The sequence below is a fragment of the Pristiophorus japonicus genome, chromosome 19 (assembly GCF_044704955.1).
Source record: "Pristiophorus japonicus isolate sPriJap1 chromosome 19, sPriJap1.hap1, whole genome shotgun sequence".
Classification (NCBI taxonomy): domain Eukaryota; kingdom Metazoa; phylum Chordata; class Chondrichthyes; family Pristiophoridae; genus Pristiophorus; species Pristiophorus japonicus.
Genome location: NC_091995.1, coordinates 85465402 through 85483311, shown reverse-complemented (window position 1 = coordinate 85483311; position 17910 = coordinate 85465402). Strand labels below are relative to the sequence as shown.

Below are 17910 nucleotides of genomic sequence, written 5' to 3'. Positions count from 1 at the left end.
CGCATCTATTATTGGACACATGGTGGGGGGGGTGGGGGGGGTGGTAAATACCCTTGGGCAGAATGGTGAGCTCCGAGGCCCGAAGATTAGAGAGGAGTAGTGAGAAATCGGGTCGCGGCCCTCTGCTAAGTGGGTCCGGGGATTGGCGGGTGGGGGAGTGAGGCAACATGGGGTCGGAGGTCGGGATCGGGTCAGAGGTCGAGGGTCAGGAGCGTGGGAGGTCGGGGTGGATGGCAATCGGGAGGACGTTTAATTGTGGAGTGCTCCTCCTGGCTCCACATTCAGCGGAGTTATTTACCTTCTACTGCAGGTAATTCCGTGGCCCAGTTTTCCTGCGTGTAGCCCGCGATGGTGTGGCTACCTCAGGGCAAATGAGTCGTGGAGAGGGGTCCTCAAACAGGTGTTAGGCCCCTTATTGGCATGTGCTGAGGAGCATACACCTGCTTCAGGTGTGGGTAAAGGGCACCTCTTTTGTCCTTACCCAATGTTTAGTGTCAGCCGTGGCTCAGTGGGCAGCACACTTGCCTCTGAGTCTGAAGGTTTTGTGGGTTTGAGTCCCACCCCAGAGACTTGAGCACATAAATCTAGGCTGACGCTCCCAGTGCAGTGCTGAGGGAGTGCTGCACTGTCAGAGGTGCCGTCTTTCAGATAAGATGTTAAATCGAGGCACTGTCTGCTCTCCCAAGTCGACGTAAAAGATCCCATGGCACTATTTCGAAGAAGAGCAGGGGCGTTCTCCCCGGTGTCCTGACCAATATTTATCCCTCAATCAACATCACCAAAAAACAGATTATCTGGGTCATTATCACATTGCTGTTTGTGGGAGCTTGCTGTGCGCAAACTGGCTGCCCTATTTCCCACATTACAACAGTGACTACACTTCAAAAAGTACTTCATTGGCTGTAAAACTCTTTGAGACATCCGGTGGTTGTGAAAGGCGCTATATAAATGCAAGTCTTTCTTTCTATGGCTGGAGCACTTCGGGTCAGAAGTATGGTTTGCATTTTTATCTCTGCTGCCTTGGCTGAATTTATTCTTACTCTTAATAACTTATCCTTTAAATTCGCTTTCTCCAGATCAAAGATGTCACTGTGAGAAACCACATGGATACCCAATCTGCTTGACCTTCTGTAAGATATATCCGAATGCTCCTCGTTCAGATCCTAAGCAGGCCCATTCCTTCATCTCTTCCTCAGTTACGCTATAACTGGTGTTGTTTCCAGCTCTTACTCTGGTCCAAAGAAATTAATTGACTACTCTCTCCATTTCTCAGACTTTTACATGATCCATGTCTGCATCTACATAGGATATACAGGCCATTCGGCCCAACCAGTCCATGCCGCTCTTTATGCTCCACTCGAGCCTCCTCCCGTCTTTCCTCATCTAAACCTATCAGCTTAACCCTCTATTCCCTTCTCCCTCAGATAGTTATCTGGCCTCTCCCTTAAATGCATCGATACTATTCGCTTCAACCACTCCCTGTGGTAGTGAGTTCCACATTCTCACCACTCTCTGGGTAAAGACGTTTCTTCTGAATTCCCTATTGGATTTCCTCCCTCTACCCTCCCATTCCTTCTCTTCTCCTTCACCATCTCTGGCAATGGGCTAGCCATAGATATCTACTTCAAGTCCATAGACACCCTATATCCATTGTGTCCTACCATTTTCAATCTCAGCCTCCCAATTATATTCCAGTCCTTTCTGTCTTTAGCTACTTTCATTGTTCCAACTAAGGTCAACACCAACTTTAGGAACACTGCCAAGAAAATATATTGGGAATTGGATGCAAGACCCAATTTTAACCCCTTGTGCCCGATGGGAACAGAACCGGCAGAAGGTTAAAATAGGGTCTGAGTATTTACGCTCCTCAAATTTTGCCCTCTTGAGCATCGTCGACCGTGCCCTCAGCTGCCTGGGCCCCAAGCTCTGGAACTCCCTAACCTCTCCACCTCTCTATCTCTCTTTCCTCCTTTAAGACGCTCCTTAAAATCCACCTCTTTGACCAAGCTTTTGGTCATCTGCCGTAATTTCACCTTAAGCGGTTCGGTGACAAATTTTGCCTCTTGGGACGTTTCACACAGAAACATAGAAAATAGGAGCAGTAGCAGGCCATTCGGCCCTTCGAGCCTACCACCATTCAATATGATCATGGCTGATCCGCTATCTCAACACCATATTTCTGCTTTTCCCCCCCATACCCCTTGATGCCTTTTGTGTCGAGAAATCTATCTCCTTCTTCAATATATTCAGTGACTTGGCCTCCACAGCCTTCTGTGGTGGAGACTTCCACAGGTTCGCCACCCTCAGAGTGAAAAAATTTCTCCTCATCTCGGTCCTAAATTTCCTACCCCGTATCCTGAGACTGTGACCCCTTGTTCTAGACTTCCTAGCCCTACGTTAAAGGCGCTATATAAATACAAGTTGCTGTGGTTACCGCCAATGTGACTCCTGGGCTTCAGGATGCATGTGAGGTTCTCGACGCGAGTAGGCAAGACCTTCATAAACATTCAAAGGTCGAGGTTCAAGGACCTAACACTGGCCCCCACACCTCACTCGCCCTCCGGGTTGACCCCTCATCGCTCCCGGGATGTGGGTGTCGCTGACAAGAACAGTCTTTATGGATTTTCCCTGAGAAGGTGGCCGTGGGCCCTCTTCGTGAGGCTTGCTGGGCCACTTCAGAAGGCAGTTGAGAGCCAACCATTTTGATGTGGGGCTGGAGTGTCCAATCATCGCCTGATTCAAAAGCGATCAGCAATAAAAAGACCGACTGGTTAATCTGCTTTTGGTAGTGTTATTGAATCATCGAACAATACAGCACAGAAAGAGGCCATTTGGTCCATCCAGTCCGCGCTGGCTCTTTCGAAGAGCAAACCAGTTAGTCCCACTCCCCCCGCTCTTTCCCCATATCCCTGCAATTTTTTTGTCTTTCAAATATTTTTCTTCTTCAAAACTCCCTTTTGAAGGCGACTATATTGAGTCTGCCTCCACCACCCTCTCGGGCAGCGCATTCCAGATCCTAACCACTCGCTGCGTAAAAAAGTTTTGCCAATCGCCTTAAATCTGTGCCCTCTGGTCCTCGACCCTTCAGCCATTGGGAACGGTTTCTCTTTACTTACCCGATCTATACCCATCATGATTTCGATCACCTCGATCAAATCTCCTCTTAGCCTTCCCTGCTCCAAGGAGAACAACCCCAGCTTCTCTGGTATCGCCACGTCGCTGTAGTCCCTCATCGCTGGAACCGTGCTCGTAAATCTCATCTGTACCCTCTCCAAAGCCTTCGCCAGCTAAAGTGCGGTGCCCAGAACTGCCCAGTGTTGGTCAAGAGGGAACGGTCAAGCCAGAACCTGGGAGAACCCTCCCCCACCACCCCCGCCCCTGTTTCAAAGTGGCGCTAATATCCACCTGTAGGAGCAGGCAGGGCATCGCCCCCGAAAGACGGCACCTCCAGCAGTGCGGCACTGCCTTGGGAGGCTCAATCGGAAACGGTGTGCCCAAGTCCCGGAGTGGGGGCTTGAAGCCACCATGCAACCACCTGACCCTGGAATGAGTATTGCTAACAACTAAGCCAAGCTAAGAGTTGCAAGGGCCCTGACATGTAATAAAAGAGCACTGTACTACAGTTACATTGTGCATTGTAAATTATAATCATATAACAAGCACCAGCCGCGTAGTCTAAGCTATATTAGTCCGCGTGGCGTGCAACTTGACCAGGACAGGTGGAGAGGCGAATACCTTTTGAATCCCTGCCTGTTTTCTTAATTATTAATTGTGTAGGAAAAATTAAATAAGAATAATGCCCCTTTCCCAACACCTTTAAAGGCAATATTTAAAAGCTTCTCTCTACTTACCTCAGTGGTATACGACTCCTTAAAAGGAGCTATTAGTCCTATAGGCATTTAATCCACTCCTAAATTTATCATCCAAAGCCACGGCCAAATGATTTCTAAATTAATCTTTGGAGTGCGGGGATCCCGTATCATCTACATGATACTTGAAAACTGCTCACCTTCCCGTCCAAACTCTTAGGGGCTAATTAACGTTCCCGGCATTTAATTAAGGAAAAGCGCGTGTTGTAAAGTGGAGGAAGCGGCCTCGCGGAACGTCGCAGTGTATTTGGAAGAAAAAGAATAGTGAGTGCAGTACAAATGTGGGTCGAAAGGGGGGCAATTGGGGAACCACTGTGTGGGAAGGAATTCCGTTAGAACGCTGTGGTTGGACTGACAAAACGGCGCTATGGCCAATGTAGAGGCAGTGTGCGGGGGGGGGGGGGTTAATACAGGGAAGACCATTGCTTCTGCCATCCAGCGCATAGTTTTACATAAAGGTTTTCAGACATCCAGCTCGAGATATTAATAGTGCAAGTTTGATTAGGCAAAGTAAATGTGATACTGTCTCAATTCTGACTATCCGATCCTTCAGGAGCAAAAGAGGGTTGACTTCCCAAAATAGAGCCAGAGTGGAGTACATAAGGGTCAAGGCTGCTTTCCCCATTACCCACTGCCTATTCCTCGGCCACCTCCTAAATCTTGCAGCCCCTACCACCAGCGAGCTCACCACACTTCAAGGTAAGTCCCTCGGCTGGGTATTTTTATTAAAACCACAGGAGATCTGGTGGGGTGCGAGCGAGAAGGCGGGGGGGGGGGGGGGGAGCGGAGGTTTCGGAGCGATCAGGTTTGAAAAAGAAAAAGGGGGAAAGAGGGAGGAAGGCTAAAAGGGCATTTGGAAAATGAGCAAGGTTTTCTTTTTTTAAAAAAGCAAAGGAAACAGAAAGGGATGAACGGATCGTAAAGGAAGACGTGAGGGAGAGCGCAGGAAGGAAGAAAAATGGGAAGAAGAGCAAGTGAGAGAAAAGGAAAGATTCAGGAGAAAGAGCAAAAGGGGAAAAAGAAAGATTTAAATGAAAGAAAACCACTCCAAATCACTTTTTTTGCAAAAAATATTGGCGTCATTTCAATTAAAAAAAAAATTATTTGAGAGGCAAATCGAAAGAAGAAAATGAAATAGATTTCAGGGCTTGCAGGCTTTTCCTTAATCGCAGGCGAGGGGGACCATTGTTTGAAATAAAATAATCAACGGATATTTGATCAGAAATGAAATAAGTTCACAGGACTCCCTGAACTTTTCAAATCAGTTCTCTGAAGTTTCACTTTAGTTTGCAACTTAACAAATAGGGATCTGAATCCATCCCGACAATCTTGGGCTTCATTGTAAGAATGATGTTTAAGAATTGGGAACTTCGAAGCATAAGTTAGAAGCAACTATTACTTTCCTTGCATTTTGTGAATTCAGATTCAGAATTGGCTGGATTTTTTTTTTAAGATGGTCAGACCTGAAAGTGTTTATACTGGAGTCATTTCAATTTAATAAGTGGTCAATAGAGATCATTTTTACTTTGGGTGTTGGCAATATCGAATTGAGCCCCGTTTTATGTATCACCCTATTTTGACTTCTATTACCTTCAATTGTCAGCTGTGGCTCAGTAGGCAGCATGCTTGCGTCTGAGTCAGAAGGTTGTGGGTTTGAGTCCTACTCCAAGGACTTGAGCACAAAGAAATCTAGGCTGACACTCCCAGTGGAGCGCTGCACTGTGGGAGGTGCTTGTCTTTCAGATGAGATGTTAAACCGAGGCCCCGTCGCCCCTCTCAGGTGAATGTAAAAAATCCCATGGCAATATTTTGAAGAAGGGCAGGGGAGTTATCCTCGGTGTCCTGGCCAAATATTTACCCCTCAATCAACATAACAAAAACAGAATATCTGGTCATTATCACATTGCTGTTTGTGGGAGCTTGCTGTGCGCAAGTTGGCTGCCACGTTTCCCACATTACAACAGTGACTACACTCCAAAAGTACTTAATTGGCTCTAAGGCACTTTGAGATGTCCGGTGGTTATGAAAGGCGCTATATAAATGCAAGCCTTTCTTTCTTTCAATTGAGCGGCAATGTGATCACACCATGTAATGGTGGTTAATTTGACATTGTTCATTGGCCAAAGTTGCAATGACCCCCAATATGTTTACATTTCCTCAGCTGACATATTCTGGAAGAGCAGGCTTTCTGTGGGCGTGCAGCACTGAGGGAGGGAGCTATAAGGTCCCACAAACTTGGGGCAGGGCTGGTAAAACCCATTGGGGCAAATTTGTGCTCAGCCTCCGGGACTGGCACTTGCCCGTGTAAGGGGACATATCCGACAGAAATGCCATTTCAGCTGGGAGGAATGCTCTGAGATGTCCTGGTGGTTGATACAGAGGATTTCGCAAGCCCGCATTCACCGGACGCTACGAGAGAGCGGCAAAACGCGTCTCAAAAATTGTCATCCCTGTAGATTTGTAGTTGTTCTCCCTTCCCAGAAATCTAGGCATGCTCACCTCGGAGTCAGAAGGTTGTGGGTTCGAGTCCCACTCCAGGGACTTGAGCACATAAATCCAGGCTGACACTCCCAGTGCAGTGCTGAGGGAGCGCCGCACTGTCGGAGGTGCCATCTTTTGGATGAGACGTTAAACCGAGGCCCTGTCTGCCCTCTCAGGTGGACGTGATAGATCCCATGGCATTATTTTGAAGAAGAGCATGGGAGTGCCCGGTGTCTTGTCCAATTTTTGTCCCACAAACAACATCACTAAAAAAATTATCTGGTCATTATTACATTGCTGTAGGTGGGAGCTTGCTGTCCGCAAATTGGCTGCCACCTTTCCTAAACCTTACAAAATTGGCCACACTTCAGAAGTGCTTCATTGGCTGTAAAGCTCTTTGGGACAGCCTGAGGCTGTGAAAGGTGCTATATAAATGCAAGTCTTTCTTTCTTTTTTCTTCAAATGCCACCCAAGCAATTGGCCGTGGACCACGTATGGGAGCCAGATTTAAAACAGAAATTCTGCTTTGTCCTATTAATTCCTTGACTCGCATTAATCAGGTCGAGGAGATAGTGGGAGTGTGGGAGTCTTTTCAACACCAGCTCTGTTTTTGCACTGCCTGGCTGCAGTTCACAGGACGGGGTCACAATGTCGCTCCCCTTCAGTTAAAGGCGAGGGCCGCTGCGAAATCTGCAGATATTTAAGTTCAGCCCACTGGGCCACCAGGGAGGAAATTGTCCGGCCCAGCGGCCTGTCACCCAAGAGGGGGTGCCAGGCTGCTCGCCCCAACTCGAGGGCATAATCGTCGGGCCCGACCTGGCAGTTGGCCGACAGAAATGAAAAACATGGCAGCTGCGGCAGTGCGCTCTCCCCTTTAAGGGCGGGTGTGCTGCCATTTCACACAGAGCGCACCGACAAATTGTCGGGGGCACCGGCCAGCGGGGGGGGGGGCTCCCCCGCGGGGCAATTTCCCCGACAGACAGTAAGGGGTCGGCGCGAGCACGATGCGGTGGGATAACGGGCGCAGCCGACCGGGACTTCACTCCGCTCCTGAGCAAGGGCAATTTCTAAAATGGCGGCCCATCCACGGAGAGTCGGTGGCCATTCCATGGCCAGAGGCCGTATCGGGAGGGACAATTTCGGCCCCCGACGTCTCATTAGCGTTACAGGTCTATCCATTTTAAAGAGATTTTATTCTGAGATTGCTTTTATCCCCATCTTGCCAGTGCATTGTCACCCATTGACGGTTCCGTTCGTGGATAACAGGAAAGCCGCAGGCGGAAAACATTCGGGATTTTAACCTCGCCCCTCCATTACACAGCCATGGCTCAGTGGGCAGCACGTTTGCCTCTGAGTCCGAAGGTTGTGGGGTCAAGTCCTGCTCCAGAGACTTGAGTGCAAAAATCTAGGCAGATGCTCCAGTGCAGTGCTGAGGGAGTGCTGCACTGTCGGAGGTGCCGTCTTTAGGATGAGACCTTAAACCGAGGCCCCGTCTGCTCTCTGAGGTCGATGTAAAAGACCCCATGGCACTATTTTGAAGAAGAGCAGGGGAGTTATCCCCGGTCTCCTGGCCAATATTTATCCCTCAAAAAACATAACAAAAACAGATTATCTGGTCATTATCTGTTTGTGGGAGCTTGCTGTGCGCAAATTGCTGCCGTGTTTCCTACATTACAACAGTGACTACACTCCAAAGGTCCTTCATTGGCTTTAAAGTGCTTTGAGATGTCCAGTGGTTGTGAAAGGCGCTATATAAATGCAAGTCTTTCTTTCTTTCCATTTGGTATTGAGCACCCACAAGGCCATGGTTGTGCTACCAAAGCTCACTAGACACGAGGGCAGGATTTCTGATGTCCCGGGCCGGTATGAAGTTTCGACAGACCCGGGAAGGCATCGGTAAAGCCGGTTTTCAGCGCGCAGATCGGGAGCGAGGACATTTGTACGTGGAAGTTTGAGCTATTTACCCATATCTTGCCTGGCAAATGTCCTCAAAACTCTTGCGCCTGAAAAAGCAGGCTCATAGTCTACTTTTACAGGCATAAGAGTTTAAAAACATAAAAAACATGATTAAAATTAACATTTTAAAAACACATTTATGATAAAACCCTGCCCACTCAGATAATGTTATTTTAAACCCTAACGCTAAAATCGGGAATTTTTTTTCTTTATAAAACATGTGCAACATTTTTAATTTCTATTAGTTTATGGTGTGAGGTGTTTTTTTTAATGTTTTACGTAGTGTTTGTGCGTTTTGGGATTTTTTTCATTCATTGTAATAGGAGGTTCGTAAGTTACGAAACTCCTATTACAATGAATGAGAAAATACTTACCTGTGATTGGGTGTCCAGGCACATGTGACTCCTGCAGGCGTCCTGACGTGCACGTGCTACGCGTCGCAGGGAGAGGAGGCCTGTGGATCGGGAGTTCCAGCGGGCGCGGAAGCTTCAGGTAAGTGCGCATTTTATTTCTATTTTTTATTGATTTGCCCGCGGGAAGCCCTCCTCGGAATTTCTGCCCCATTGTCTCTGGAGGCACACTGAATCCCAATGGAGTCCCAATTGCTTGAGGGTGAAGCTTGCCAATCGAGTCCCCCATGTTTACTTTGCTGCAAGCGGAGGGGTTAATCTGGAGACAGCTGTTCCCTGTCAGTTGGGTCCTTTAATATTTAGAACTGCAGCCAGCAGGAGATCAGTCATTGGCTCCACTCCACTAAGATAAGACCTCTAGGTTTAGAGGGGATTTGAAGGGAAATTTCTTCACCCAGAGGGTGGTGGGGGTCTGGAACTCGCGGCCTGAAAGGGTGGTAGAGGCAGAAACCCTCATCGCATTTAAAAACTACTTGGATGTGCACTTGAAGCGCCGTAACCTGCAGGGCTACGGACCCTGTTGCGTATGCAATAACTGAATCAACTGGATGCCGTAAACTCCGAACAGGTACAAACCTGGCTCTACTTTATTAGGGCCCAAAGTGATTGCATTACAAGATGGCTGGCCTCTTATACCTGGGCCGCGCACACGTGCGCACAGCCCGATGACCTCCGACAGTGGCGCCACCTGGTGGCTGGTAAATCCAAGCATTCATACACGATAGACCCAGAGCTGGAAAGTGGGATTAGGCTGGGTAGCTCTTTGTCGGCTGGCCCGGACACGATGGGCCGAAAGGGCCTCCTTCCGTGCTGTAAATTTCTGCGATTCTATGATAACCTCCAATTTAACGAGGTGCGTCATAGGGGGGGTTCAACAACCAGGGGGCACAAATTTAAAGTAATTGGTAGGAGGTTTAGAGGGGAGTTGAGAGGGAATTTCTTCAATTTAATTAAAGTCTCCTGTTTTCAAGTTAGCTCTAATGGGGAAATTAATGGAGGCATGTGTACACAATAATCCACACTGGCCACAGACAGTTAGAAAGGACCTGGTTTTTCTACATAGCCCTGCAATTTTTTGTTGGAATAAATTTTTGTTCAGATTTGTTTTGCTGTGCGTTTAACAGGTGGCCGCTGCGTTCAGTTGCCAATTTGTATAAAGTTGGAGGGAAAGCCATCAGTACAAGCGACAAACCGTGTTCCACAAGCCACCATCACCGGCTCTCATTGGGCAACCATCACCATCGCCTGGGTCTGGTCATGGGTAACATCAGCATCACAGATGGAAAATAATGGGGTTGGCACATTAGTGGAATGCTGGCAGTGGCTGGAATCATAGAATCATTGAAAGTTACAGCACGAAAGGAGGCCATTCGGCCCATCGTGCCAGCTGACAAAGAGCTACCCAGCCTAATCCCGCTTTCCAGCTCTCGGTCCGTAGCCCTGTAGGTTACGGCACTTCAAGTGCACATCCAAGTACTTTTTAAATGTGGTGAGGGTTTCTGCCTCTACCACCCTTTCAGGCAGTGAGTTCCAGACCCCCACCACCCTCTGGATGAAGAAATTGGATCGCTCTTTCACAGGCCAAATGGCCACCTTCTGTGCTGTATGATTCTATGACAAGTATCTGGAGGCTGCAGCTGCAGATGCAAAATTATTTTTTTCTTCCAACTTTCCCTCCCTGATGACGCTTTAGAAGAATGAGAGGTGATCTTATTGAAACGTATAAGATACTGAGGGGGCTCGACAGGATAGATGCAAAGAGGATGTTTCCCCTCGTGGGGGAATCTAGAACTAGGGGGCAGAGTTTCAGAATAAGGGGTCGCCCACTTAAAACAGAAACGAGGAGGAATTTCTTCTCTCAGAGGGTCATGAGTCTTTGGAATTCTCTACCCCAGAGGTCTGTGTCAGTGAACATATTTAAGGTGGAGATAGACAGATTTTTGAAGGATAAAGGCGTCAAGGGCTATGGGGAGCAGGCAGAGAATTGGAGTTGAGGCCAAGATCAGATCAGCCACGATCCTATTGAATGGCGGAGCAGGCTCGAGGGGCCGAATGGTCGACTCCTGCTCCTATTTCTTATGTTCTTAGGTTTGTTGCTGGAATGCAGTTCCAAGTTGCTTGTAACTCTCTGGTTGCTTGCCCAAGTAACCATTCTCCATGGGTGAACCAGGACAGTTGAGTGTCTAATCGTGTCCTCACCCAACGTCCCTACAAGCGCAATTTTTAGCAGGTAGCCTACGATCAGCATTCAGAAAACCCTTGCTGATCATCTAGTCTGGGCCCAATTGCAGTGTACCGACTACTATCAGCTAACTGAGCCGCTCCCCTCTGAGTCAGAAGGTTGTGGGTTCAAGCCCTACTCCAGGGACTTGAGAACAAAAATCTAGGCTGACACTCCCAGTGCAGAACTGAGGGAGTGCTGCACTGTCGGCGATGCCGTCTTTTGGATGAGAAAATAAGCCAGTCTGCCCTCTCAAGTGGACATAGAAGATCCCATTGCACTATTTGAAGAGCAGCGGAGTTATCCCCGGTGTCCTGGGGCCAATATTTATCCCTCAACCAACATCACTAAAAAAAACAGATGATCTGGGTCATTATCACATTGCTGTTTGTGGGAGCTTGCTGTGCACAAATTGGCTGTCGCGTTTCCTACATTACAACAGTGACTACACTTCAAAAGTACTTCATTGGCTGTAAAGTGCTTCGGGATGTCCTGAGGCCGAGAAAGGCGCCATATAAATGCAAATCTTTCTTTCACATTCTGCATTTACCCACGACGCCTGGTGAAGAGCTGAGGAACGCCAATTAAGACCCAAATGTCAAAACTACAACTAATATCCTTTAACTTAATTTTCCCAGCATTGTTTTGTAAACATGGACTGCCGACTGACTGCCTGCCAGGAGCTTTGTGAGCACGAATGCTATATATAGCTCGTGACTGAAGCACTTTGGGTTACTGCCCACAGCTACTGATGTTCATCCAACTCCCTCGCACTGTCGGAGATCCCGCAAAATTTTCGATGACATCATTTAAGAAGCAAAATCATTTTGAAAAACTCGCAAAGAGACAGCAAGGGGGGAAAAAAATTGATTAGCAACTGATTTGAAGCGGTAGCACCGTCTGGGCACTGTCATGTATTCAACCAGCATTGTAACCCATGTATAACCTGACTTAAGTTGTACACTGTGAGAACAATGACCACTAGGTGGTGAACTTGTGGGAGACACTCCTAACCTGGACCTTCAGGTATAAAAGGGGAAGCTCCACCCACTTTCATCACTTGAGTGCTAAGGAATAAAGGACAGGTCACAGACTGACCTTCTCTCAAGCATGGGCCTCGTGTGCATTTATACTGTGTAGTAAGGACGAGAAACTGGGATTTACACCACGCGAGCATGGCTGCTAGCAGAACAGACGAGAGGTACTGTGTTAAGGAATGGTTGGGACAGAGATTCAACATTGTTAAAGCAGCACACAGTTCTCCAGGCAGACAAGGACAGTCGGGCATGCCCCAACATGTAGTCGAACCCAGAGGGGGAGTTCGACAGAGACAATGGCAAGCTGAACGGCGATTCACGCCATTGCAAGGGACAATGCGGCCAGTAATGGGGCCATCAACACCTGTTAATGGCGCACTCAAGGCCAGTCATAGGGGCAGTCAGGGACAATCGACTGGCAAGGGACTTTTTGTTTCCAACAACAGCTCATGTTGGAGGCGTGGAGGCACACACTCAGCCGGAGTTTGCAGAGATGAGCAAAATGAACGTTGGGGGAAATCCTGGAAGCTGAAGTTCAGCGAGTTCATGTGGAGCACGTATACAGTTCATACACCAGGACGGCACTGATAATGATGAAAGTGGGTGGACCTTCCCCTTTTATACCTGAAGGTCCAGGTTAGGAGTGTCTCCCACAAGTTCACCACCTAGTGGTCATTGTTCTCACAGTGTACAACTTAGGTCAGATTATACATTGGTTACAATGCTGGTTGAATACATAACAGGCGCTAACTTTAGCTTCGGGCGATGTTTATCGCCAATGTAATGTATCCAACAACGACAACACCTCGATTATAAAATGTTTATCCTGTATTTCAAATCGCTCCATGGCCTCGCCCCTCCCTCCCTTTCTCTGTGACCTCCTACAGCCCCACAACCCACCGAGAACACTGCGCTCCTCCAATTCTTGCACATCCCCAATTTTAATCAGCCCCAAGCTCTGGAATTCCCTCCCTAAAGTTTTCCACCTCTCTACCGTTCTCTCTTCCTTTCAGACACTCCTTAAAACCTACTGTAATGTATTTACTTCATGGGTTCTTGCTATTAAGTACTAGTTGGTTTACTAGCAAAAGGTTTATCATATTACACATTAGCAGTTCATCCACCAGGCTTGTAACCGCATAGCTAGACTCAACTGGCTGGGGTTTCATTGAGACTTCTGAACATCACCTGACTGGCTAAGCCACTCACAACTCAGCAGCTCCACTAACCTGTGGGCATGCTCACCAGGTGCATATATTGCAGCCTCGAACCGGGATGTTGATTTTTAGTGCCCTCAGAGGGGAGTGGAATGCGTTCCACACTCCTGTTAGGGCGCTAAAGTTGAATCGCGGGGCACTAGCGCAGGAGGGCTGATGAAGTTGTGGCGTTAGGTCGCCAGCACTCCAGCTCCTAAAGGAGAGGTCAGCTGGACCACCCGCCGAGTCAAAATAAATGCAAGGGAAGTGAGTGAAATATTTTTAAGTATCGCACAAAGTGAGACAAAGCTAAATAAAGTGCAAGTAAATTTTAAAAAACCTCACCCGATGATCTGTTTCAGTATCGCCCCGAGAATTTCCGGGCCGCTCGCCAGGCGCTACGATACGCAAACCCATTCAAGCTCCCGACGTGGTACTACCGGGGCGTTGCACGCACATTAGACATTTACAGCACGGAAGGAGGCCATTTCGGCCCGTCGTGTCCGCGCCGGCCGACAAAGAGCTATCCAGCCTAATCCCACATTCCAGCTCTCGGTCCGTAGCCCTGCAGGTTACGGCACTTCAAGTGCACATCCAAGTACTTTTTAAATGTGGTGAGGGTTTCTGCCTCTACCACCCTTTCAGGCAGTGAGTTCCAGACCCCCACCACCCTCTGGGTGAAGAAATCTACCCTCAAATCCCCTCTAAACCTCCTACCAATAACTTTAAATCTATGCCCCCTGGTTGTTGACCCGTCTGCTAAGGGAAATAGGTCCTTCCTATCCACTCTATCTAGGCCCCTCATAATTTTATACACCTCAATTAGGTCTCTCCTCAGCCTCCTCTGTTCCAAAGAAAACAACCCCAACCTATCCAATCATTAGGACATTGACGTCACCCAGTGGGTGGTGCTAGAGTGTGCAGCACTAACTGTTAGCGCCCCCGGTGACCCTCCAGTCGAGTTCTCGGGAGGGGCTGACAGCGCGGCGTTCCGGTGGTAAGCGCTTAGCGACCCGTTAGTGCCCCTCTCCAGCGCTGTTCCACTCAATTTTTCCGCCAAAGAACTTTAACGGTTCTCACAATCAGGGAGCGTCATCCTCCAAAGAAGGGAGATTCTCTTGAACAGGGATTTCCCACTTTTAAGGTGCTCTATTCTGTTAACGAGTCTCTCTTTAAATAAGATTCTTTCTTTTGTTCTTTCCTTGTTCAAAGGGGGGGTTCTGCCCGTTATACCTTGAAGCAGGCACAATGCACACAGCTGAAGGCAGGTAGCTGCTTTGAGGAGATGCCGTCAATCAAAATATTCTGGCCACCGTCCAGCTCCCGGAGCCCACGGGTCAGCCATGGCTCAGTGGGCAGGTGCGCACCCTTGCCTCTGAATCAGGAGGTCATAGGTTCAAGTCCCGCTCCTGCGATTTGAGCACAAAATCTAGGTTGACACCGCCAGTGCAGTGCTGAGGGAGTGCTGCACTGTCGGAGGTGTCATCTTTTGGATGAGACGTTAAACCGAGGCCCCGTCTGCTCTCTCAGGTGGACGTAAGAGAAGCAATTTCACTATTTGAAGAAGAGCAGGGGAGTTCGAGCCAATATTTATCCCTCCACTAAAACAGATTATCTGGTGATTATCACATTGCTGCTTGTGGGAGCTTGCTGTCAGCAAATTGGCTGCCAGGTGTTTTACATTACAATAATGACTACATTCTTTGAAAGTACCTCATTGGCTGTAAAGTGTTTTGGGATGTCCTGTGGTGGTGAAAGTTGATATATAAATGTAATTCTTTGTATAAGCTTTAGGTACAAGTAGTCGACCTCTATTATTCACTTCAAAAATACTTACTTGGTTGTAAAGTGCTTTAGGACATCCTTAAGTTGTTAGATACGCTACAAATATGCAAGTTCTTTCTTATCTTTTGTTTCCAGGAATATGTAGACATATCATTTTGTAAATGTCTAATGATGAGTAGATCTATTATGAAGACTTGATACATCTATATCATTTAACAGTGTCAGCCATGGCTCAGTGGGCAGCACTCTCTCCTCTGTGTCAGAAAGTTGTGGGTTCGCGTCCCACTCCAGAGACTTGAGCACACAAATCTAGGCTGACACTCCAGGGCAGTGCTGAGGAAGTGCTACACTGTTGGAGGTGCCGTCCTTCAAAAGAGACGTTAAACCGAGGCCCCGTCTGCTCTCTCAGCTGGATGTAAAAGATCCCGTGGCACTATTTCGAAGAAGAGCAGGGGAGTTATCCCCGGTATCCTGGCCAATATTTATTCCTCTATCAATTTAACAAAAAAACAGATTATCTGATTATTATCAGATTGCTGTGTGTGGGAGCTTGCTGTGCGTAACTTGGCTGCCACGTTTCCCACATTACAACAGTGACTACACTCCAAAAGTACTTCATTGGCTGTAAAGCGCTTTGAGACGTCTGGGTGGTCGTGAAAGGCGCTATAGAAATGTAAGTGTTTGTTTTTTTCTTTAACAGCATATATTTTGGAATTTTTAAAATAATTTTTTTTTAAATTGCCATTCCACATCTCACAGAATCATAGAAATGCACGGCGCGGAAGGAGGCCATTCGGCCCATCGTGTCTGCGCCGGTCGACAAAGAGCCTAATCCCACTCTCCAGGACGTGGTCCGTAGCCCTGCAGGTTACGGCATTTTTTAAATGCAGTGAGGGTTTCTGCCTCTACCGCCCTTTCAGGCAGTGAGTTCCAGACACCCACCACCCTCTGGGTGAAAAAAAGTTCTCCTCACAACTCCCCTTCCAATCCTTCGACCAATTGCTTTAATTCTCGCCCCAACTACGTCAACCCTCTCTTACTCGGGGATTTAGAAGGTATTGGCTTCCACTGCCAGCCCGATTAAGAGATCTCCCTTTCCCACCCCACCTCCGTCACTCTTTGCAGCTGCTATTTACTTGGCTAAGAGCTTCGCAGTGAAGCTGGAATGTAAGCCCGGGATTGCCAATTGACAAGCTGGCACAATAATCCATTGCGTCATCAGTTCCAGCCACGCCTGACTTATCTCCACATACAAATAGCTTTGCCGTCCTTGACGGTTCAAGACCTCAAGTTGCGTCTCGGTGCCAAACCATAAACCGAGCCAAGACTGTGGTCGAGGCAGGGATCCCGGTTTTAACTCCAGCGGATTTCCCGCTCAGGCCGGAGTTAAAATTACAGTCGGGGGTCTTGACGATATCATTGGGTCGCGACGCGCACGTGTAAAGGATAGTATGCAGGTACAGCAAGTGATCAGGAAGGCCAATGGAATCTTGGCCTTTATTGCAAAGGGGATGGAGTATAAAAGCAGGGAAGTCTTGCTACAGTTATACAGGGTGTTGGTGAGGCCACACCTGGAATACTGAGTGCAGTTTTGGTTTCCATATTTACGAAAGGATATACTTGCTGTGGAGGCAGTTCAGAGAATGTTCACTCAGTTGATTCTGGGGATAAGGGGGTTGACTTATGAGGAAAGGTTGAGTAGGTTGGGCCTCTACTCATTGGAATTCAGAAGAATGAGAGGTGATCTTATCAAAACCTATAAGATTATGAGGGGGCTCGACAAGGTGGATGCAGAGAGGATGTTTCCACTGATGGGAGAGACTAGAACTAGGGGGCATGATCTTAGAATAAGGGGCCGCCCATTTAAAACAGAGATGAGGAGAAATTTCTTCTCTCAGAGGGTTGTAAATCTGTGTAATTCGCTGCCTCAGAGAGCTGTGGAAGCTGGGACATTGAATAAATTTAAGACAGAAATAGACAGTTTCTTAAATGATAAGGGGATAAGGGGTTATGGGGAGCGGGCGGGGAAGTGGAGCTGAGTCCATGATCAGATCAGCCATGATCTTATTGAATGGCGGAGCAGGCTCGAGGGGCCGTATGGCCTACTCCTGCTCCTATTTCTTATGTTCTTATGTAAAGAATAGTATAGTATTCGGCAGTCCCTCATATCGAGGATGACCCACTTCCACAACAAAAAAAAAAGAATTCTTAGGTGATTCCTTGAAGGACCTGACATTCCAGGTCCCAAACTACATCTTGAAGGGTGGAAGATGCCTGTGCGTGAATTCTTTTAACGTGGGGTGGCCGTTGCACACCAGCCACCACACGGGCCCTGATGGAGCAAGGCCTTCATCCAGTGGCAAGGGTTAGCCAAGACTACTGGAGACCAAGCTCTGCTGCACGGGCCTAGTGCGCACACACATGCCCAAATGGCCCGTTTCTGTGCTGTGAACTCCGTGCAAATCCTGAACCCTGAAAGAAGGACCCTGTTGGCTCCGGGCGTCTGTCCTTGCTGCCTGCTCAGGAGAGCAGGTTAAAATCGCAGATGTCGCGGTCATGGCGGCTTTCGGACAGGTAAGAGCCGGGGCGATTTTAACTACCCACCTGCCAGGTTCCTGCTGATCGGGTAGGGTTAAAATCGCCCCCTGTACCACTTAAAGGGGGAATTGGAGAAATATTCGAAAAGGGAAAGTGGCAAGGAATGAGAGAACAGGGCAGTGGAATGGAATCGCGGCCGACAGCTCCAGTTGAAGATATAGCACCAGCACACACACGATGGGGCTGAGTAGCCTCTTTCTGTGCGGTGATTTCCATGATTAGTGGGACGGGGAAGCAGAACAGAGTGAGTTGTCAAGAAAGTATTAATATTTCTTTTTTTCAACAGCTGCCAAGATGCCCATGACAGAGTTACTTGCTGCAGCTGACATCACCAAGGCACTCGGTGCTTTCCAGGGT

At 48.0% G+C, this 17910-nt stretch overlaps 1 protein-coding gene across 2 annotated transcripts in view; it reads left to right on the top strand.

The window, feature by feature from the left end:
- The first annotated feature begins 4460 nt into the window (after positions 1-4460).
- LOC139230003 (parvalbumin alpha-like) overlaps positions 4461-17910 on the top strand; it is a 30840-nt gene continuing 17390 nt past the window's right edge. The window contains exons 1-2 of one of the 2 annotated variants that reach the window (XM_070861715.1): positions 4461-4568; positions 17840-17908. In XM_070861715.1, coding sequence (XP_070717816.1) covers positions 17848-17908 — 61 coding nt within the window. In that variant the 5' untranslated portion in view covers positions 4461-4568; positions 17840-17847. Of the gene's footprint in view, positions 4569-15605; positions 15629-17839; positions 17909-17910 lie in introns of those variants that run through there. The other variant, XM_070861716.1, reaches the window with a different exon arrangement.